Below are 23,166 nucleotides of genomic sequence, written 5' to 3' on the forward strand. Positions count from 1 at the left end.
AGAAAAGAAAAGAAAAGAAAAGAAAAAATACGTCCATTCAATGAGCCGAGACGTGACGTCATCGCCCATTCATTCCCATGCAGAGGCTGAGCGTGGGTTGCATTCATGTGTTGTGGGAAAATAGCGTACGGACACCGCTCGGAACCACGGGGTTTATTTAGATTGGAAATGAAAAAAAAAGATTTAGGTAAAAGTTGAGAAGGTTTCATTGACCATTTATAAGAGTTTAGCGATGATTTAAATGTCAGTTCGGCATTTTCATATATTTTCAATCAAAGGGGCGTTTCAAGAAAAAAAAAAAGTAGTTATCATATAAAATAACCTACTCAACCAAATGAATTCACAGGAAGTGAAATTCATTCCTTCATTCACTTGCCTCAATTCCATATTTAATTTTCCATTTTTATTAAATATTTCAATTTGTGATTTCATATATAATTAATGGCAAAAGCATGCAGCAGGTTAGTTGGAAAAAAACGTGAAAATTACCCCGAATGGATGCATGGATGGAGAAATCTATCTATCTATCTATCTATCTATCTATCTATCTATCTATCTATCTATCTATCTATCTATCTATCTATCTATCTATCTATCTATCTATCTATCTATCTTGTTTCACCACCCCTCCATCTGTGGTGAACTGAAAAATCCGAGCCCCAGCGAGCGTCTGTGAATGCATCACAGGAGTCCAGTGCGGGCTGGAGCAGCTGCGGGTCGTCAGAGAGCGTGAACCTCTGCGGGAGCAGGAGCTCAAGAGGAAGGAGGAGGAAAACAAGAAGAAGAACAGGAAGAAGAAGAAGAAGAAGAAGAAGAAGAAGAAGAAGAAGAAGAAGAAGAAGAAGAAGGATATCCAACACATCCGGGATATGAAAGCCGAATTTTAATCTCGCGTGGATCCAGACGAGACGCCGGGCGGCGAGATGACTGTGGATTTTGAGGAGTGCGTGAAGGACTCGCCCCGCTTCAGGTGAGAGGCAGCGGTTCCTCTTCTCCTTCCACTCCTTCTTCTCCTTCTTCTTCTCTGTTCTCGACCCGCGGATTGGTCGATCGCTGGGCAGATCACACGCAGGGCGGGAAAGTTGGACCTCTCTGGGATTATTACCCCCCCCCCCCCCCCCCCCCCACACACACACACAAACACACACACTCGGACACTTGGATTATAATCCAGGTCCAGGGTTGAGCTGGACCCTGACAGCTGGATGGAGATGAGGCCATGTGAGTTGTCAGATGATCCTGAGCTGCAGCATAGTTGAGCCCCCTCTTCCTTCTCATGCACCCTGTTTGTTTGCTCCATCCTTCACTGTATTTGTTTGTATTGTTTGCATTCGCCTGAAAACAATGATCGGGAAAAAAAAGCATATGGCTGACCCACAGACCTTTGACCTTTGACCTTGACCCAGCTCACACTGTCTGGACGATAGCAGCCATTTTTGACCTTCTCATAGTGTCGAATAAAACCAATTTTTTTTTCTTTTTTGTAAAGTCACTTAATATTTTAGTTGTTATTTCTATAAAATTATGTTTTTTTTTAAATAATTTAACAAAGGAAAAACATCTAAGGGAAGTGTGATTCGATTGTAGTGTTAAACCCAGCGGGATGATTTTGTGCTAAAATCTTAAACACACATAAAAAAAAATTATTAACCCTCTCAGGCTCAAATTAAGTTGTGGCGTAATTAGCTAAGTAGCATTTAGCTGTCGCAAATCTGCAACATCTGCCTGGAGAGGGTTAAAAATAAGATTAATATTAATATTTTTTCATCTTCTAATAATCTGAAAAGATTATTGATAGACCTTCATCGGGGCATATAGGTCCAAACAAAAATCCGATTATTTCATCCTATCCATATTTGTCGTATCATAACGGTAAGAACTTTAGTAAAATTTATTACAAAAAAAAACGGAAATCAAAAAAATAAATAAAAGTCTCTGTTTGAAGTGGATGTCAACAAGTAGGACACTGATATCAGATTAGTTTCGAGTTCAGCGAGCTTTATCTCCAATGGGGGGCCCCTTTTGACCGAGGCGGCCCCAGGGCCCATCTGTCAGACACGCCGGCCCTGCAAGTGACTCGCCCGCAGCAAAGAAACCCCAAATCAATATACGATAATGGAAGCAACCAGGAACATATAAATGATGTCATTTTCAGTGGATGCGGTCCACCACCACCACCACCGCTGCACGCGCGCATACACACACACACACACACACATGCACACATCCAAAAGCGAGGTTTCATAAATAAAGCAGGGATTTTTTTTTTTACCACTTCAGAGCAACGGAGCCTTGGAGGGTCGACTCACATCCTGCAGCTTCAGAAACAAAAAAAATCTGCTGAATTGCCTTTTTTTTTACAGCAGCAGAGGAAGAGCTTTGAGAGCTGATTTTGGCAGATCTTTATTTAATTCCTTTATTTTGGTTATTTCTGTTAATTCTTTTTTTGACGTTGACTTCACACGAATTTTCCGCCTGAGCTTCAGCTTCTTTCAGAACACAGGGGCGGTTTGAAACTTTTCTGTTTTATATTTCAAACGGTCTGTACCAATATATATTTATTTCTGCAATTTTTTTATTATTATTATTAATGCTAATAATAGAATAGAGAAGAATATTAACGTTATCATCCCAAAGTGGGGAAATGTCAGTTTCACACACAGCAAAAAATGGATAGTGGAGTTGAGGTAGTCAATAATAATGTGTAGCTGTAAGAAATATAAATGTAAGATAAATAAATGTAAAAACAGACAATAAAATAAAAAAAAAAAATAACAGTTAGTGATAAAGATGATTAAAAGAAATTAAAAATTCAGTGGCAACTAGCAGCGTTCAACAATGTTAATTTTATTATCATCATCATTATTATTATCATTCATAGTAATTATAATATTATTTTTCATATACTATATTGTTATATAAAAATACTGATAATGGTGCAGGATTTAGTGCATCCACCTCACAGCAAGAATGTCCCTGGTTTTATTGTTATGTACTATTTTATGCTCCCAATACCATATGACTACATGCACACTGCCATCACTGTTCTGCCTGGGTTTCCCTCAGGGTCCTCCGCTTTCCTGCTGGACGTTCATCATAGACGAGTGAACGGTTGCACGTTTGCATGACCTTTGCATGAGAGAGTGACTGCTCATGTGTCTCAATATGAAGTGTGAAGCAGACGTATCTCTGTGTGTGTGGCCCTGGATCGATCTTCCTCCAGCGACGGCAGGAATATGCTCCGGGGCATGGATGAAGAATGAATGGACATTTGTTAATATTTTATTTCAAATTTCTTTTGGTTTTTGTTGTCTGGGGTCACGAGTTCTTATTAGATTTTCTTGTGTGGAGACGCTCCTTGTTTGTGCACCTCCATGGAGCAGAACGCTGCAAACAGGGTTATATAACATCTCAGGAGGAGGTGGCGACGGCGAGGAGGAAAACAACAACAAAATGATGAGGATTTTCACTCCTACCGCATCCTGTCCACTCACTGCTTCCCACGGTCTTCGGCCAGAGAGGGGAAAAAAAAAAAAAGATAGAAATCGATCGGCTCCTCCGCCGTGCAGCCGTTCGCGCCGAGGACACGCTGTATTGGAGCCAAGTGTTTCCTATGTGTTTGGTTGCCATGGCAGCAACCGAGGAAGGATGGGAGCTGGCGGAGCACTGATTTTCTCCACATGTGCTTTTGAGAAAATGGTCTGCCGTGATCACCGGAGCTTGTGTGTGTGTGTGAGTGTGTGTGTGTGCGCACACGTGTCTGTGTGTGTTTGCTCTGGCACAACGTTGGCTACACGCGATGTTTGATCAGCTTTCCGCACGCGCGTGCGTGTGTGTGTGTGATGCTGTCGCTGGGTAAACTTCATTCCCCACTAACTTTGAAGTCAGATGGGATTTTTTTTATTTTATTTTATTTTTTCTAATCAAAGCAGGAAGGCGCTGTGAGTAAAACCAGACCCCTGAAGGCAGAGAACCGGAGGAACACTTGATATGTTGAGTCGATAGATCCGGTTATCACCCTGCGGATGTTTTGAGCCGAGGCGACGCACGTCCCGGAGTTGAAGCTAAACAGCAGACGGTCCCGATGAACGCGCACGTGGCGCCCAACATGGAGGTCTTGGTGTTGCACGAGATGCACGGGGAGGATTTTGACCTTTTCTGTATGGTCAAACCGCCCAACCTGAGCAGCTAAATCCACACAGTGGACTTCCTGTTTGTTAAAGGAAGAGCTGCACGTGTGTAACCGAGCAGTTTTTTGTGAAAAGATAATAACTTCTTTGTATTTACGTTCATTCATTTGTCATTTATACCAGACCTGGGCATTTTATGGCCGGCGGGCCAATCTTTTTTATCCAGCCCGTCAAACTATTTTCATTGAAGTATTTTCAATCAATTTGAATTTCAAAAAAATTCAAATTTTTTTCTTTTTGTTTAATTTTGTATGGATTATTACATATAAAATAATGTCGGTACATTTATATGATCATGAATGATTTGAAAATTTGAAATAAAATGCCCTAAAATTGCAATTTTCATTTTGTTCAATTTCCATGATAGCTAGTTGACCCGTGCATAAAAATTTATTAAGAAATGCGGCCCGCTAGCTAAAATAATTGCCCACCCCTGATCTATCTAGCACTCAAGGACCCCTGACAAGTTATGTATTCAGAATCAATCATTTCAGCCTTGGAATCAATAAAGTACATCTTATGTGATTATAGAGACATTCAACCATTTACTCGTCTTGTAGAGATATAACCATTCACATGTCTTATGGAGACATAAAAATAGAATTGAAGATTCATTTAATCAACCCACGGTGGGGAAATTTAAATTTCATACACAGCAGAAAGTGGATAGTGCAGTAGAGGTAGTTAATAATAATGTGAAGCACAAAGATATATAAATAAAGAGGGTAAAATATCAGTATAGACATGTGCAAACAGCAGCACCTTTGGCTGAACGGATATTGTATTATAGTTTAGTGAATGAGTGAAAACCAGCATTCAACCATTCACATGACATATAGGAACATTCACCCTCTTGGAATTGAACCGAGGACCTCCTAACCGCTGCGTTTCTGCAAGGACTGGAATAATCCCTGGAAATTACCAACAGATTAAATTTGGAGGGGGGGGTCATTCCTGAGTGTGCGAAAAAAAAATAGCAACAGGTCACTTGAAAGTCAGCAAAAAAACACAGTGGATTAGGATTATATCTCAGCGGTTTGTTAATCTGAGCCGGGAAGCCGTCGGTATCGATATTTAATCTCTTTCCTTCCTACGAGGTGCTACTTGTTTTTCCGCCTCTGTGTTTTTACCACTTGAGAGAAAGAGGAAAAAAAAACATGCGAACGTCGTCGTGTGTAATCCGGAGAAATCCGGCCAGGGCGGCCGGGGCGGCGGCGGCGGGGGTGGGTTCGGCCTCCCTCGTCTTCCGAGCCGCCGCCGTCGTCTGGAAGGGTTTCCCAGCTCCACGCTCCCCCTTCCCCCCCCTGCAGAATATCCCCATTGTCCCCGGGAGCTTCTCGCTTCCGCTGACAGACAGACTCCTTTCACTTGAGTCTGAAAAGGCCCCGGGGGGAAGCAAGCGGGGAGGAAGAAGAGGGAAGTGGGAACACCCTCCCTCCTCTTCATCCTCCCATGAGAACAGCTGGGGCAGAGAGGAACAAGGCGAGGGGCATCGGAGCCCGCTGACCTGTGGAGCCACAAGCTGGATGGATGGACGGAGGGATGGACGGAGGGATGGACGGAGGGGTGAAAGTGAAGGAATGCGGAGAATGTGGGTGACGGCGCTCTTCCTCCCAGATGAAAACATTTTCGGTGTAACAGACCTTGGCGGTTACGCACCACTTATGTACTTTGAATATCTGTATCAATAGGAAAACATTCAATAGCTATCGTGATATCCACATTATGTATCTGTAAATATATTAAAAATGTAGCCGTTCTCTTGTAATGTCTCCATCTGGACATGGATCATTGTCAGGATTTTTTATATTATTTATTTATATATATATTTTTGTTCACGATCATTCATCTGAATTAGACGCCTGATTTGTTATTAGATATCGGCGTTGATCATTTTAATTAGATTAGATTATCATTTTTTTTATCTACCTATTTCCTCAAAGAATGATGGGGAACGTGAAAAAAAACTTAGATATAGTGAGAAAAAAAATTAAATAAAAAATAAAAAAATCTAAATAAAAAAATTTAAATAATCCCCCTCCGAGTTTAGTAATCAATAATAAATGGGGCGTCGGGGGCCGGTGACCTGTGGAGCCACAACCTGGATGGATTTATGGATGGATGGAGGGATGGATGGATGGAAGGATGGATGGAGGGAGGGATGGAGCTGTGACACTCAGTCACATGGTCAAGGGGAGCGAAAGGGGGGTTGAAGGAATGCGGAGAATGTGGGTGATGGCGCTCTTCTTCCCAGATGAAAACATTTTTGGTGTAAAAGACCTTGGTAGTTACAGACCAGTTATGAACTTTGATTATTTATCCGAATCAATAAGAAAATATTGATTTTAGCTATTGTGATGTATACAGTATATATCTGTAAATCTGTTAAAAATTTAGATTTTCTTTTTTAATTTCTCCATTTGGACACAGATGTTATCTATTTATTTAAAAAGAAATGTTCAGGATCATTTGCTTGAATTGGGGGCCAGATTGGTTATTAGCAATCAGCATTGTTAATATTAATTAGATTAGATTATTATTATTTTATTAATTGATTTATTTCCTCAAAGTCTGTTTGGGAACCAAAAAAAGAATTAAATAAAAATAAAAATAAAAAAAAGTCCCCCCCCCCCCCCAGCTTAGTAATCAGTAATAAATGAGTTATTATAAACTCAGCAAATGAACTTCCCCGAAATGAATTCCTGGAAGTCATGTTGACGCCGCGAGGCTCCGGAGCTGCGAGGGGTTTCCTCCGTGTTGCTTCTGCTCCATTTCAGAGTGACCTCCTTGCAGCCCCCAATCTGTGTCAGCTTCTGTTCAGCCGCGAGCCGCCGCCGCTGGGGGAGGGGGGACGTCGTCGAGGATCCCGGAAAGACCGGGCAGGTCACATCTCATGACGAGCACCGCAATAAATGTCTCACGTCTTGGAAATAATCCTTAAAAATGAAGCATTTTGAGTTGATTAGTCGTGCACTTCCTGCTTTGTTTTTGGTTTTTCAAAGCAGCATGGAGTGCAGAGTAGCAGCAGCAGTTGAAGCCGTGATTAAATGTTGACGATCCTGTATTTTCCTAATTGAATGGAACAAAAGTGGCAGACTTTTTTACATTTTTTTTATCTGGAATCAGATTATATATCTCAGAGATTAAACCCCGCTCCCACAACGCCCCCGTCCTCCCATTCAGTTTAAAAAGGCGTCGCTTCCCAGGTGACGAACAAGACGGGGAAGGGGACGGGTGGATTTAAAATAAATGAATAAACGCACGCGGGTGCGGGTCTTAATCAGGGATTGGCCCACATTCCCCGCACCTGGAAGCTGTCAGCGGGCCGTTTCCAAGGCGACGTCTCCATCGCTCCTGCGGGTGAATCCGTCGTCTTCGTGAAGCCCCTCGTCCTCGGCGATGACGCACGCATCAGGATGCAATTTAAGTATCTTGAGGTTTCTTATTGATCCGCCGGTGTCAAACAGTGTTGCTCGGCAACTGATCGGCATCACGGCTGATTAAAAAGACAATGGCAGCAGACAAAAGAACGCTTGCAGTGACGCAAGACACGAGGGGTTACATAAGTGCCTACTTCCTGGTTCCTCGACGAGTTTCCAATTGTTTTTTTTTCTTTGAAATGAGCCGAATTGGTGTTCGCTTCACATGGGTCGGTCACATGACCCAGAGCTCCGCACGACGTCAATGTCACACCCGGGGCGACGTCTCCTCGGTCAATTTCTGGGGTTTTGCCATTTTCTTTGCAAGTATATTAGTCCATCGTTTATCATAGCCGTGATAAATGAAAATCCACAAAGTAGCGACCTGCAGCAGCGAACTCTAGCATGTCAGGAAGTTGCACAGTGCCAGAGTCAGTGCCGGATTCCTCAGAAGGTGCAGAACGTCCGGGCGTCACAGTTGAAATGAATTAAAAGCTTTCACACGAATACATCAGGGATACTGCCACTTAAAAAAAATAAAATGATTATATAAATAATTTCAGGCAAATACTGAAATGATTTCGGGCTCATTTTGGCTTTTACTTAGCTGTAATTTTCCTGATTTACGGGCTCTCATGTGGGTTCTCTCATTAATAGGCAAATTCTACCACAATTTTAAGGGTTTTTTTGAAAAAGTATTTAGTTATTTCCCGATTTTGAACATTAATGGAACAAATGATCAAAAAACACAGCACTATTTGGGACAAACATTAATTTGAATTTAAAAACAGACTGTGCAAAGACATATATGAATTTGCTGATTTTCGGAAGATGGTGGCCGGGTGGGTCACCAGGTTCAGGGAGCATCTCTCATCCAGATGCATCGATTGTGGCCGTAAATAAAACCGATAAATCCCCTGCAAAGTATCTTTATCGAACGTTCGACTCACATTATTGGTTCATTGATTTTTTTTAACCTTTTCTTTTAAGACCGCACCTCTGCTCCCAGGAGGTGAAAGCCGCTGACGTCTTGAATTGCCCGAAAGATGGAGCAGAGGTTGGAGGCGGAGCTTAACACAGCTTAACGCAGATGTCCAGTTTCCCCTTATTTTAATTTTGGCCCGAAATCCAGAGACGGTTGTCGCGGAGCATTTTCATTTTTTCCAGGAAGTGACTTCTGAGTCATCGAGTCTCCCGGCGCTCTTGGAGGTAGCGATGGTGTCATCCGATGGAGAGGGGGGGCCGTGACTCGCCGCATGAACCCCGAGTCGTATTTTTAATAAAAACCAAACTGGCAGAAATGCCCTGGATGCTAATCTCCTCCGGATGTCCAGGCGAAGAAATCTCGGCGTCATCGCCGCTTCTGTTCTCCCTCTAAATCTGAAAAAAATAAAAAAATAAATTGGCGTCCCAGCGTCGCCCCAGGTCGGCTCGGAAACCCAAAACGGCGCTATGGCAACAGCCCGAGAGCTCCAGAACGCTCCAGAACGATGGATGTCTTGGGCTAAAGGAGCATCAGTATTCCTGCGGCACCTCGCGGGGAAACATACCAGCAACGAGTGTAACTCCAGCTCTCACACACACACACACACACACGCACATGTGTGTTTGGAACACCAGCGTGCATATTTTTTTTCAACGCCGATGATCCCAGGTCACGCCGGCGGGCGAGGAAGGCCCCAGCAGCTCGCCATTTGTTTTCTCAAGCAGATTGGATTATGGTTAATGGAGACCAAACATCTGATCCTAATCCGGCGTGGCGGCGGGCGTCTCTTCTTGGCTTTCGGAGGGTTTCGCCATCGCTCTTCGTGCGAAACGGGGAGGGGCTTCAGCGCCCGAGTCGGTGGGACGACGAGAAAATTCGCTCATCGGTAGGCGGCGAGGGACGTTGTCCTTAAATTTGCCCCCGAAAATGGGACGTCTTCCGGGCGCATCGCAATCTTCAGGTTTCGGGAACAAGCCTGCGTGACCTGGCGGGGGTTAATTCCTCCCTCCCCCCCTCGCCGCTCCGCCGCAACGTGACTCGGCGGAGGGCCGCCAGCGATGCCTTGTGAAACGGAGGATAATTCCCATTTAATATAAATAGTCTGACTAATGTTCCTGCAGGATTATCCGCGCTGGAGAGCAGAGCTGTCAGATGCAGTGGGGGTATTAACAACAGGACGGCCGTGTCGTCCCTCCTCTCGCTCTTTTCCGATCACGTTGTCTGCCTCGTTTGCGGGCTTCCCTTTCTCACCGGCGCGTGACCCACAAAGCTCCTTTCACCGCGGCTCCTCTGTGTTTCTTTTTTTTTTTCACACAAGAAACATTAGATTAATGGATGTCAGGTTTTCTCATTAGTTTTTTTTTTTTTTTTTTTTTTTTTTTCTCGCTATTTGACACTCACCGCTGACAAAAACCCTGTACATCCTCCCAGTCTAAACAAGCCCATTGGGTCACTGAGGCCACTGCACTTGACGGCTGCCAGCTAGCTTTTTTTTTTTTTTTAAATTCAAATTAAACGCTTCACATCCCAATCCAATTTTGAATGTTTATGTTTTTTTTTTGTTTTTTTTTTGTCGATTTGATCGATCCAGAAATGTTCTTAATTCATTTCCCAAACTTTTAAATAGATAAATAAATACTTTTAAAAATAGCCTTAAAATTGTACAAGAAATTGCTTTTTAATGAGAGAACCCATCAACTTGGAAAATTACTAAAAAGTAGAACTTTGAATGACGATTTTGATCTAATTTCACAAATATCAATTTTTTAGAATTTAATCTTTTAAAAAAGTTTTTAAAATGTTTAAATTAGCAAATTAATATAAAATCTGCAGATGTTTTTTTCAAATCAGCAAGAGCTGCTGAGCTTTATTAACAGGAATATCACGTCCCATCACCAGGATGTGCTAAATCGTTTGCAAGAAGGTGTGTCCAGGTGTGTCAGCGTCGGCCCCGGCTCCGTTTAAAAAACGCTGAATCACATGTGTGTGAGCATCTGTTTTTGATTTGACCCGTCCCGCTCGCCCGCCGCCTCGCTCGTCCCCCCAACCCCGCTCTCTCTCTCCCCCATTTTTTTTCCGAGCTCCCTCCCTGTGCGGGGGCGGCCTCCTGGTCGTGGCCAGGCCAGAACCGGGTCAGGAAGTGCGTCAGCTCGCGCGATTGTTTGGGAGTAAAGGGGTGAAACCGTCCCCGGGGTGTATGTGTGTGTGTGTTAGTGTGTGTCGGGGAGGATGCTGACTCCCCTCTGCTAGCAGCCGAGCCTTAGTCACAATAAATCCCCTCACACTCTTTGCAGGACGTGTGACCTCCAAGAATCCATTTTGGATTGTCAGCTGAAATTTTTAAGAAAAACTTTGACAAAGTTGGGGGAAAAAAATAAATAGAAATAAACTGAGATTTTTTTTGTTTTTCTTTGATTTTAAATTAAAATAGCTGAGAAATGATGGACACATGGGACATCATTGATGAGTAAGACTAGAAAAAAACGAAAATGAGAAGAAAATTCATAAAATCCATGATTTTTTAAAATTTAAATATAAAAGAGAAATTAATTTCAAAAATGTAAAAATAGAGAAAGTTCTTCATTGAAGATCCGAAGAAGTATTATTAAATGTGTGATATTAATGTAATATCACACATTTTTCTAGTGACCTGGCCTGTTGAAGCTGGGCTGCGGGCTATTACGAAATTAAAGATAGATAAATAAATAAACACCCAAACAGAATTTCATTTTCCCAAATTTCACACAACGCATGCAAACTTCGGAAGAATCTCTTATCCTGGCGCAACGATTACAAGTCATAAGAGTTGAAGTAAACCATGTAAACTCCAATGAAGGGCTGACTATTTCCTATTAATGCTATTTTAACCGGCCCTTCCTCCCTAATAGACTTAAATTCTTCAAATTCTGGATTTCTTGAATTTTTTGGGGAATCGAAACCGTCTGTTTGAACCCCAGCGGGTGTAAAAAAATCAGGACTCCTGGTTTTACCAACAATTGTAAAAATAGTTGATTTTACCGCTGTCTCTCTGATTCAGAGGGGATGGATTAGCGTAAAAAGATTTCCCCCACCTTCATCTTCTTCTGCCTTTCATGGTTTCTTTCTTTGCAGAATTTGCTCAAATTTCGCCCCCAAGTTTTCTGAAATTCACATCAATCATCACGTAGTCGTCGATTCGGCACCAGAACTTTGACTGGTATTAATGACCTTTACGGCGTTTGTTCTACAAACTGTCGTGACAATCTACGAAAACACAAAACGTCCATTTCCCTGACGCCGACCGTCCCGATCAGAACGGGGGTCAGAGATTGCGGCAGGTTTCCAGGACGACTGACGCCGGGGATGCGCCGTGGCGGGAAGCACCTGGAGGAAGTGATTGCTTCCTGTTGTCTCTCCGACCCCAGCCATTCTGCTGAGTTTGACATTTTAAGGTGCACAGGGTACGGGGAGGCGGGTTCTTCCCGTTAGACAAATGGTTCCCGAATCAGAACCGTCAGCCTCAGGTCCCCAATTGAATTCTGACGGGGGTTCTCCGGGTTCCTCACACAATCAAAAAATATGCGTTCATTGGAGACCCTAAATTGCCAAGCTGTGTGCCAAGTCCAACGAAAGGGGCAATAGTTTTATATGTCTATGAGAAAAGTGAGTAAGAGTGAGCGATTGTCTCTATTTGACTTGTGAATGAGTGAGTGAATGGTTGTATGTCAACAGCTGGGATAGTCGCCACCCTCACGCAACCGCAAGTGCATGATTGAATGAATGATTGAATGAATGAATGAATGAATGACTTATTGAACGAATAAGATTGTCTTCTTGACACTGAATCCCATTTGTGTCCTGATCCAATCGCCAAAGTATCAACAACAATATCACAACAATAGCACTTTCAACTTGCAAAATACATATTTTATTGCCTGTTTATATATTGTATAGTTATTTTATTGCCTAGCTGTATATTTTATATATATTGTCTATTTTATACAGTTTTATATTTGTATTGTCCAGGACTACAGATGGAAATTAGCTATAAGCTATAATCTGGTACAAACATCTCTGCCTCTGTGCTTAATGTATTTGTACACTGTCCTAATAAATTTCTAAACAAACAAACAAACAAACAAATAATTGAAGATTCTTCCTCCTGATCAATAAACCGACCCATCGCTACCAGGCCGACGTGAACGGTTTACTGATCAATAATCAATGCGGTCAGCTAGTTTTGTCCACGTTCTCAGCCGGACGTCGTCCAGATGTTGATATTTCTTTGTGTGATGTCGCAGCCTCCGGCACGCCCGCACATCATTTTCCCCCCGCGAGTCTCCGTCCGTGGGGCCTTTTGGTCCAGAAAGGAGCGGAGTGCTTCACACGTCTGGTATGTCTGTCCGCTGCCAGCCGAAGCTGCGTGCTAGGCCCACAAAAATGCCGGGAAGAGTCCCAGCTGCCCCCCTTCCTCCACAGACACACACACACACCCACACACACACACCGCCACGGGACAAATCATCACGCCCGTATACATGAAAGATCTGCGTCCAGGGATTTCAGCTATTTCACCAAAATGTCAGGGTGTTGCGTTGTGGGTGGGGCTTAGCTCCCATTCTCCCCGACCTCCCTGCACCCCGAGGCGGCTTCGCTTGCAGCCCAGAGGAAAAAAAAAAGCCGAGCTGTGACACAAGCTTTTTTTTTGTCTTCCTCCCTTCAATGGAACATTGTCCAGGCTGGGGCTCTCACACTCGTCTGGACTCAGTGTGTGTTTTCTTTCTTTCCTCCTCCTCCTTTCCCGAATATCTTCATTGACAGTCTGTGTATGTATAAGTGTGGTTGTGTGTGTGTGTGTGTGTGTGTGTGTGTGTGTGTGTGTGTGTGTGTGTGTGCGTGCATGTGCAGCGGTCCTCGGACCACCCTTGAGTTAGTGTAAACCCACCCTGCCGGGCCGGATCCACCTCGTATCCTGACCTGGCTGATTGACGCGCACACACACACACACACACCCACACACACTGTGCGGGGGGCGGTGATGTCATCCGAAGTGTGCCCCCCTCCCCCTGATAGCCGAAGGGGGTGTTCGGGAGCCAGCTGGTTTGTCAGTAAGCCTAATTGCTAATTGACCACATGAACCATTTCCCCTCCACAGATGTGATTTCCTGTTGCATCGTGGAGATCGGGGGTGTGTGTGTGTATGTGGTCGCTAATCATTTGATGAAAACAGGTCACTTAAACAAGAATAGGGTTGTCAATCATGGGACTAACTAAGAGAACCTTGTGCTGGATGCTAGCCTCATGTGATACGCGTTGCCTTGGAAACACTTAAAAGTGGAAGCCGTGTTTTCTTTTTCCATTTTTTTAGCATAAAATAACTCGCTAACTGTCTTAAATTCTATTAAATTTGATCCGATAATGATTCTTAAGTTTTAGAAAAGCACGCGAAAGGAATCAGTGTTGTTGCCACCGGCATAGCTGAGGGCTAGCGTAGCTGAGGGCTAGTGTAGCCGAGGGCTAGCATAGGGGTTTAGCGTCTGTCACCCTGGAAACACTGAAAAGGAGAAGTCATTTTTTGTTTTTGGTTTTTATCTAGTATGAAATAACTCGCTAACTGTCTTGAATTCCAATGAATATGATGTAATAACAATTTTTAAGTGTTAGAAGAATGGGGCAAAAAGGGCTAGCATGGGGGTTTAGGATCTGAACGCAAACATCAGACTGTTGTTGTTTGTCTTGAGCATCATGCTACCATTAGCGGTTCTTGGTAGAGGAGGATGGCGGCCCTGCTTCCGGCTTTGTGGCTAACCTGAATCCGAGCTAACAAAAGCAGTCGCACCCAGTGCCGTCAGGCTTGGAGGACTGAACCCCCTGCTGGGTCGGGACGGTTATCGCCTAATTCGATGCGAGGAGATAGGAGTAACGTGACTTCGCCGCTCGCCCCGCTGGCTGCCGTCCCGCCCCATTGTCCTCTCGGGCCGCATTCCAGCGTCGACTTCCAAGAATGGAGTCGCCGGGAGGAAGTTCAGTTGGGGGGCAACACATAGCCGCTGTAAATACCGGGTTGCATTTATAGAAACGCCCTGGCTCGTCGCGCCTCCTCCTCTTCACCAGCTGTCGGACGCTCGATCGCTCGATTGTTGATTTCCTCAATAATCTTTGCCAAGCAATCGATGGGTCGATCAAATCGATCCACACCAATCCTTCAGAAAAATAAGCCTCTTTTGCCTCCTTTAAAGATGCCAAAATAAATATTTCTATTTTCAGAGTTGTCCTCGGGAGGAGAGAGACTGGTTTTGGGTTTAAAAAACAAATAAAAATGGCGGCAGCGTGAGGCGTGTTGCACGAGCCATTAAAATGTTTGGACATGTTCCTTGTAACTCAGCAAAAAAAAAAAAAAAAAAGAGAGGAAGAGAGAAAAACACCCTGGCCTTTTCCTTTTTTATGACTCTGGCCCGGGCGGAGGTATGCGCTCGGCGGCGGCGGCGGCGGCGGCGGGCCCTTCTGGTTCTGATTATTGATTCTCCTGGCTGTGTTTCCGTCCCAGTAAGTAATCACCTTATCTGTAAAATTGAGATGATGAAAAATGCTCGTCAGAGTTTTCCCACAGCCGGATTGGGAAAAAAGTGAGGGGGAGGGATTTCTGAAAAATTCACCCCCTTTTTTTTTTTCTTTCTTGTCAAACACAGATGAGGTTCCTGAGATCGGAACGTTGGGATTCAGAGGAGTCCACACTCGGCGCGGTCGAAATCGTCCAATCCCCTTTAGCTCGCAGCTAAAGTTGTCACAGAAAAGGAAAATTGGGCATTTGTGTGATGTTAGCGATTTAGCCTTAGCAGCGATGTGGGTTATCTCGCACGGCATTCGCCCGCCGTGTCGAAGCCATGTTTTCAAGGGCCTGACCCTTTAGTGTGTGGCAGTGGGGTGTGTTTTAAATATAGTATTATGCAAAGATTCAAACAGCAGAAAAAAAACAAATAAAATACCTTGACTTAGGAGTTGAATTCGTTCTGTGAGCTCGTAACTCATTTTGCTCAGATATGAAATAAAACTTCCCCATTGAAAGGAATTGAAATGCTATTCACCCTTCCTTACATGATTTTAAAGGAGAAAAATTAACTTTATGAATAACAAATGATGTATAAAAAGTCATGCTCAATGAAAGAGGATATAAAGAAATTAACAGGTTTTATTAAGTGCATTTAACATGATGATTGGACAGGGATGCCGGCAGGGAGGAGGTTGGGGGAGTTTTTTAATTTAATGCTCTATCACTTAACTTAATTTACTTGCCATGCACTTAATGCTGCAATGTATTTCTTAATTCAACTTTGCAAACTTTGCTACATTTATCCCTTTTTTGAATGATCAAACCGTCCCCAACCAGCTTTGAATGACTCTTCCGCTGACGTTCCCCTCCTCCACCAAATCCCTGTCGTGGCGCCTCCTCACAGATGATGCTCACGGTATCTCACCAACACCACCTTCTCTATCCTTTCATGGACGATTCGACATGGACACGTGCACCTTGCTCATGTTTTTCCATGGATTTTATTGGGCCACCGGACAGCGGTGGCCATGTCAAGCGCTCATCCCGCTCGCGCTAACTCAGATTTCGGGTCGTATCGCAAAGCGGAAATTCGAACGAGAGACTCCACGTATCCTGGAAAACTCGGAAAATTGATGCAATCGTAAGTCGTGGAGTTCACGGGCGAATATAAGTCTCAGCAGTTTGTCGCAAACCGGGATTTCAAAAGTCAATTTAGTTCTGGCTTCGCTACGACACCGTCTCGAGACGTCGGTCGGAATTGTAATAACAGTGTAACGACTCCAGTATTGCAGGAGCTCAACGGCGTGAATTTTTTTTTCCAAGCTATTTGGATTAAAAGCGATGTTCTGCAGACGGAGGATGTCTGACCCGCAGTCGGAGCTCTGGAAAGATTAACGCGGGGCAGGAAAGAGGAAAAGCCTGGCTGCTTCGGCGCGGAGGCAGCAGAGGAGGAACTCCGGGCATCAGAACTTATAATTGTGGACTTTCAGACATGTGTGTCGACACGTCCTCTCTTTCTTGGGTTGTGTAACCATAAATCTGTTTTGCCGTTTGTCTGCCATGGAGATGCAAGAAAAAAAAAAACACACAGGCTAAAAATGGAAACATTTTTGACTATTTTATACTTCATTTAAGAAGTTTCGGCGAGGAGGAAATGGCTTATTCTGGTTTTCTCAGGGAAAGAATTCGTCAGGGGAAACGGGCGACGGCCCTCCTCGCGCGACGTCCACGTGACGACCTCTGCCACGGCACGCTCTGCGGCTTCCCGATCGGGAACACAGCTGGATTTCCGGGCCGCGTTGGGCAAGGACTCGGCCGGCCGCCGCCGACCGATCTCGCTCGGACGTGTTATTTCTGCAGCCGGAGATCCGCCGTTTTTCTTTCTTTTCTTCTGGCAGGCTAGCTGGAGGTGGTTTGGATATGCCGTCCGATCAGATGTGGGGGAGGGGGGAGGGGGTCGCTCTCACAAGGTTGCCGTTGGGTCAGCAGTTTGGCAGCCGGCGCCTTCTCCCTGCATGAATCAGCGAGTGCTGAAAGAGCAGCGGGTGCACGACAGCTACTGGTGAAGTATGCCGGCCCAGGAGGAATTGCATCATCTGAAACTGTTTTATTTAAAAAAAAAAAACATGGCATCACTCGCCCTTTTCCTGCCATCACATCTGGATCTGTAAAACTGAATATTCACAATTCACACGTCAATTCAATTCAACAATGAAATAAAAATGGCAGCCAGGTTAAATCTAATCGCTATGCCGCTTGCCAAAGGGCTAAACTGGATGTTCAAGACGGCGGGCTTTGGCGTGCTCGAGATGGAACGCCGAAGCTAGGAGAAAAATAACGCTGTATCAGTGCTCTGTTGTACACCCGTGCTAATAAAAATACAAGCATGGCGTTTGCTCAAACAAATACCATGAGAAACCAATTAAATGTATATGAATGCAATGCATTTTTTACAGGAAGTTATAGAAGCAAATGCTTCTGTCTTCCTTGGTGCTAATTAGCAATGTTGGCTAACATACTAAATAAAAAAAAAATCTACTCACATACTGGTGATCTAGCACTTTGCTAGCAATGTGTGTTGAAATAACTAACTTATGGTTTGTGGATGTATGTTTCGTCAGGCCCGTGATGTCAATGGCACGTTCACCTGTTAGTTTAGCATAAAAGAAAAAAATTGGAGTGCAGCTAATCCGGCAGCATCCAGCTCCGCCACAGCTCGGGTTTAAATAGCTTTGCATCTTATGAAATATCTGGTCTTTTCCAGTTTGAACAAAGACATATGGTTTGAAATGACATGCTGGAAGAGGCTTAGAGGTATTTCATTAGCTGTTCTGACAGAACCAAGCTAGCCGCCGCCCCCCCCCTGCAGCCGAAGAAGCGAAAAAAAAAAAGTCACATTTCATGGATTTTTAAGGTACAGAAGCAAACATTTGTCTTTCTCTGAACTAATGAGCGATGTTTGCAAACACATTCGTCTAAATCTACACACACACTGATGATTTCGCTCACTGTAGCGCTTCTATCACTTTGCTAGCACTGCTTTGCTAAATTTTATGAAATACTTAGCTTAGCTTCCTTGCTATCTTTCCGATACTCGTGGAAGCCGGGTCTACGCTGTGACCGGCACGTGGCTGAGTTAGCTTAGCATAAAGGAAAAGTGCAGTTAATCTGATGACAATTTTTACTCCTTTTTAACTTGCTTAGCATTTAATGTGGTTTTTTTTCCCAATCTGAACAAAGACAGAGGAGTTGAAGTGACACATTGGAAGAGCCTTAGCTAGCCACCCCCCTGCATCAGGCTTCCTCGGCCAAGATAAGCTAGCAGGCCGTTGGCCGCAGCCCCGTGCCGAAGCAACAGCTTTCAGGTTCTCATATAAATCTAGAACCCCCTCCCCCCCGCCCTTCGGCATTCTTCGCGTGAAAAAAAAAAAATCTGCGTTCGTGTCAAGACCCGGTTTTCGTCCTCGCAGGAAAAGGGGCCTTGGCTCTGTTCGATTTCACTGTTTCTGTTTCCTGGACGTTTCCCTCCTCCTCCTCTTCCTCAAGCATATTTAGATGATGGGACTCATCTGCTCAGATTAGAGGGGGAATGTTATCCCTGCTCGGCGAGGGGGGGGCCTGGCTGCTAAACCGCCCGTGAACCGTCGGCCCGGTCGGCCGGCCGGTGCCAGAACTAATGCATCTCGCCAGGGGAGGGTCTGAAAATATGCATGCGCGTTGTCCGGGCTCCAGCGGGACGCTCGCCGCCCGATAGAGCTGCGGATTTATGGCGGCCGAGGGAGAATATTTGATAAGTTTGGCGTGTTTTTCCGGCACGGCCTTTTGAACGGCATGTGTCTCTGATTAAAGATCGGGGGGGGGGGATCTCGGCTCGCTTATCCCAGGTTGCAGGAAAACGATAATCCCCGATGTTACAGGAGGATGTGTGTGTGTGTGTGTGTGTGTGTGTGAACTCCGCTGTTGTAACACAATGAGGGGCAGGTACGAGTCCGTCGGGGACGGTTTCCATCCCAGACATTTTGCCGGCCAGGTATCTTGCGCTTCTGGCAGCAAACGGCGATGCGTGCTATGAAGCGGAGGTTGAAGAACGCGCCGCTGAGGATGTACGCACGGCCTTCGGTCGATGAGCGCTTGGGTTTTCATTCATCTCAGCACCAAGGCATTGATTTTAAAATGATGCAGCTGTCGCTTGTTGACTTGAGCTACATTTGGATGGAAACTATGTCCTTGTACTTTATAAATTCTTATACTGATATTGCAGTTTTACAGCCGAGGCTCATGTCTTTATTTTCATTCATTTATTATCTTGACTGCTTATCCTGCACTATCCTATTTGTGATTAGATAAGAGGTGGGGTTCCCCCTGGATCAATCACAGGGCCACATATAGAGACATCCAACCATGTACTCTCTCACTCACATATCTTGGATATTTATTGTCTGCGGTGTTGGACTACGGGAAGAAGCCCGTTTTGCCATCATTTCCGATGCGGCTAATTTATGGATTATTTTGGGCTAACGAGCGTCATGCTGCTAAAACATTTAGCCTCGTTACATTGGACCGACGAAATTACCTTGAAATTCTGAAGCTGTTCAATTCTGACACCGAGGAAGACGATTTTAATGGTTTTAGTGCGCAGGAGGAAGATAGCGATCAGCTGGAGTAGGACAAAGTGGGGATAGAAAATGGATGGGCTTTTCCTTGTGTTATATATTATTAATCTCTTTCATTAGCTGTGTTACAGGCACTGTTCAGAAGGAAGAATTTCCAGTACATATTTGTGGATGTTACCAGTATGTATTTAATAAAAGTTTAAAACAATGTTTCTCTGTAATATCTTTCTGTGTAAATATCTCATGTCACATCGTGGACACCTGTGGCTTATAGACAAGTATGGCCTATATATATATGTATATTTGAATCTATTTTTAGCTGGCGCAGCTTATATTCAGGTGCGCTCAATAATCTGGAAATTACATCATCTGCAATTTCCAACCTTAGCCGTGAATTTCATATGTTTGCCTCGAGAGTTAGAGCGTGTTTTCCCAACATGCTGCTTTTGCATTGAGTCGTTTCGATTCCCTTAGGCTTCCCCGAGAGCCCGCCGATGAGCTAAGCCGATGTGCGCGCTCCAGGACGAACAGTATTGCTTCCTGTATACCTAACATGCAGAGTTTGCATCGCGCTCATCACGCAACTGTACTTCCACTTCAGGGTTGCCATTCATAAAGAAGGAGAAATGAATTACGCATGCGGTTGGGTCACATGATGCCAACACCCATCTGACCATATCCGTGGCCTTATGGGAGAAGCCTTTTTTTAATTTTCAAGTGTTTGGATGTGAATTCATGTCCCGTTTATTTATCTTGTAATTTAAATTCAATGGAATATGTGACCGAAAACCGCGAAAATCCCCAGCTTATTAAGAATTACAGATGCTAAGAAAGATTATATTTATCTTTCTTAATTCTCCTGCCATTATTGTCTTTTAAAAACCCAAATTTTCCCCTTATTCATACAAGGATGCAGGGGGTGTTGCACGGCAGCAATGGAGGAGGTGGAGGAAGAGGTGGACGGGCAAAAGTTCAGCCACAGCAGGAGGGCTGGTCGTCAGACTCTCTGTCTTCTTCGGTAAACAAAACATCGGCGGTGTTGGTTTTGGAGCCAGGATGGAGGATGAGTGCTTCTCATCCCACCCACACTCCCATCCCAATCCTTCATTGGTCTGGATGAGGGAAGCACTGATGGCCGCCTGGCGCCGCTGTCAGGTCGAATGAACTGGACGCGTTGGCCTTTCGCACATGTACAAGGCAGCGCGGTTGGGGGGTGGGGGTCCGAAAAACTGTTTTTGCACAGGAATTTGGGAGGGTTACAGTAGTTCCTTACTATATCGCGGTCCACCGTTGGAACTCTCATTGTCTCATGGATTTTTGATCTAATTCTATATCGTGGATTGTAGATTATTGCAGTCTTAATGAATTTTTATCTTCTTCTTTTCCTTTCTGATTTTCCTTTCAGGGGTCACCACAACAAATCCACCTTCTCCATCTAACCCTATTTTCTGTATCCTCCTTTCTTACACCAGTTACCTTCATCTCCTCTCTCACTGCGTCCATAAATCTTCTCTTTGGTCATCCTTTAGACCTCCTGCTCGGCACCTCCAATTCCAGCATCCGTCTACCAATATATTCACTATCCCTCCTCCGTTTGTGACATAAGTGCATTTTTATATATTTATTTTATGGTAAAATAAGCATTTTCTTGGGTGGCGACCGACCTGAGCACGGTGTTCTGTATCCTGGGCTCTGATTGGCTCAGTGACAGTAGCATCATTCTCTGCATCTCCTGCACATAGCATGCTTTCTCGTCCATTTCACATCAATATGCAATCGCTTCTCCTAGTGTTACTCTGTGTTTTTGAGTATATGAAGTGTTTATGAGATTGGAAAGGTTAGTAAGAGTGCGGGGAGGGTCATAAAGCTTTAAAATATATATAAATATTAAAATAAAAATATTTTTGTTTATTGCGCCCGGTTCTCCAATGCAACCCCTACAATTAGCGAGAGACTACCGCACCTCGAAGCAGTCCCAGAGTCCCAAAACATGACGTGAATGCGAAAGTTAATGCCTGGAAGTCTCTATATGACTTATGAATGAGAGGTTGAGTGGTTGTATGTCTCTATATGAGGCCCTTTGACCGCTACCGTGGGTTCCCACCTCCCACAAGTGTAGGAGAAGTGGTATAGATTATAAATGAATGAAAAATGAAAATTATAATAATGCTATAAGCCTGGATTACAATCCCTTGCACGGTTCATTTAGTTGTTTCCTGGTTCCTGTGAACGCTTCAGCCAATCACATTTGGTTCCCGGTGACAGATGCAACGAGGTTAGCAAAGATGCTACCTTATGGGTTCGAGTGATGTTGGATTTTTCTGTGTAAAGAAGCCGTTAGACGTGATCAGTTTCACTACCTTCTCACTGCTGAGGTCTTATTTACTCTTCCAGCTCCGTTGATGAGTTACAGCATCACTCATGCTGACATGTCGCCTCGCAAACATGGATATTAAAAATGTTTACATTCAAATCGGAGCATTCATTGTAACTTCTTCCTGTAGCTTTAGCTGGAGCTAGCTGCGAAAAACCCCGCCGTCGGCAAAGCCGCCATTTTAGCTGTAACGACTGTTTCCCTCTGAGACCCCGAAGAATTTCGTGTGGATTTTTCTCCTCTGATTGCGGACGATAGAATCAATACGCTCGGTGCCAGAATCTCCCCAATGTAAAAAAAAAAAAAAAAAAAAAAAAAAGGCAGAGCACGGAAAGGAAAATAATCAGACATCTAATGGGAATAATCTCCCGGCGCTGGGAATCCTGTTCGTCCTGGAGTGAACCTTCTCACTCCGACGGCCTGAAGATCTCAGCTGCTGCCTGTTCTGATTAAATGTTCCGGGTTCTTGTCGTATGAAATTGAGTTTTTTATAGCCCCATCTTCTTCTATAGCCTGGAGTCCAAGGCCTGCGTCCCAGCCGCCCACGTCCCGAGCAGGGATTTATGGAGGTCGGCCAGATCTGCGTTTTATTATTTCTTTTTTTTTCGCGCCTTTTGCCAAGATGTTCCGCTCACTGTCAACAGAATAAATTTCTTTCATTCATTCTGAAGCATTTTGACGGCCGTATTGTTATCTGGACGTGAAATATTCTCATGTATCATGTATATATTGAGAAGAAAAGCGCTGTTGGTCAATTACCGGTCAATGTCTTGAATAAGAGACGATCCTGGATATAAGAAGACGCAACCATTTTGGAAAGGAGGCTTTTTAATCCCACAAAATTATGATTTGAAAGTACATATAAAGCATGTTGCAATCGTGCAGCCCATATCACCGTGGATACCATTGTTATGTTTTTCATCAATTCAAGCAGTCGCAGGTATTTTTTCAAGATGCTCTTTCTGGTAACGCCATCGCGGGCGTCGCCTAAAAATCGCCATCATAACTTATCCCGACTTGCTCGCCATTTTGAAGGCAACGATCAGGGAGCGACTG

General features: G+C 44.2%; 1 protein-coding gene across 2 annotated transcripts in view; it reads left to right on the forward strand.

The window, feature by feature from the left end:
* Window positions 1–722: 722 nt before the first annotated feature.
* The window catches only part of LOC147227122 (arf-GAP with coiled-coil, ANK repeat and PH domain-containing protein 3-like), a 62,164-nt gene continuing 39,720 nt past the window's right edge, over window positions 723–23,166 (forward strand). For both annotated transcript variants that reach the window (XM_086159799.1, XM_086159798.1), the window contains exon 1: window positions 723–970. In XM_086159799.1, coding sequence (XP_086015925.1) covers window positions 924–970 — 47 coding nt within the window. In that variant the 5' untranslated portion in view covers window positions 723–923. The remainder of the gene's footprint in view (window positions 971–23,166) is intronic.

The sequence above is a fragment of the Fistularia commersonii genome, chromosome 14, assembly GCF_037954325.1.
Source record: "Fistularia commersonii isolate RoL2024-O1a breed Wild chromosome 14, RoL_Fcom_v1.0, whole genome shotgun sequence".
Lineage (NCBI taxonomy): Eukaryota > Metazoa > Chordata > Actinopteri > Syngnathiformes > Fistulariidae > Fistularia > Fistularia commersonii.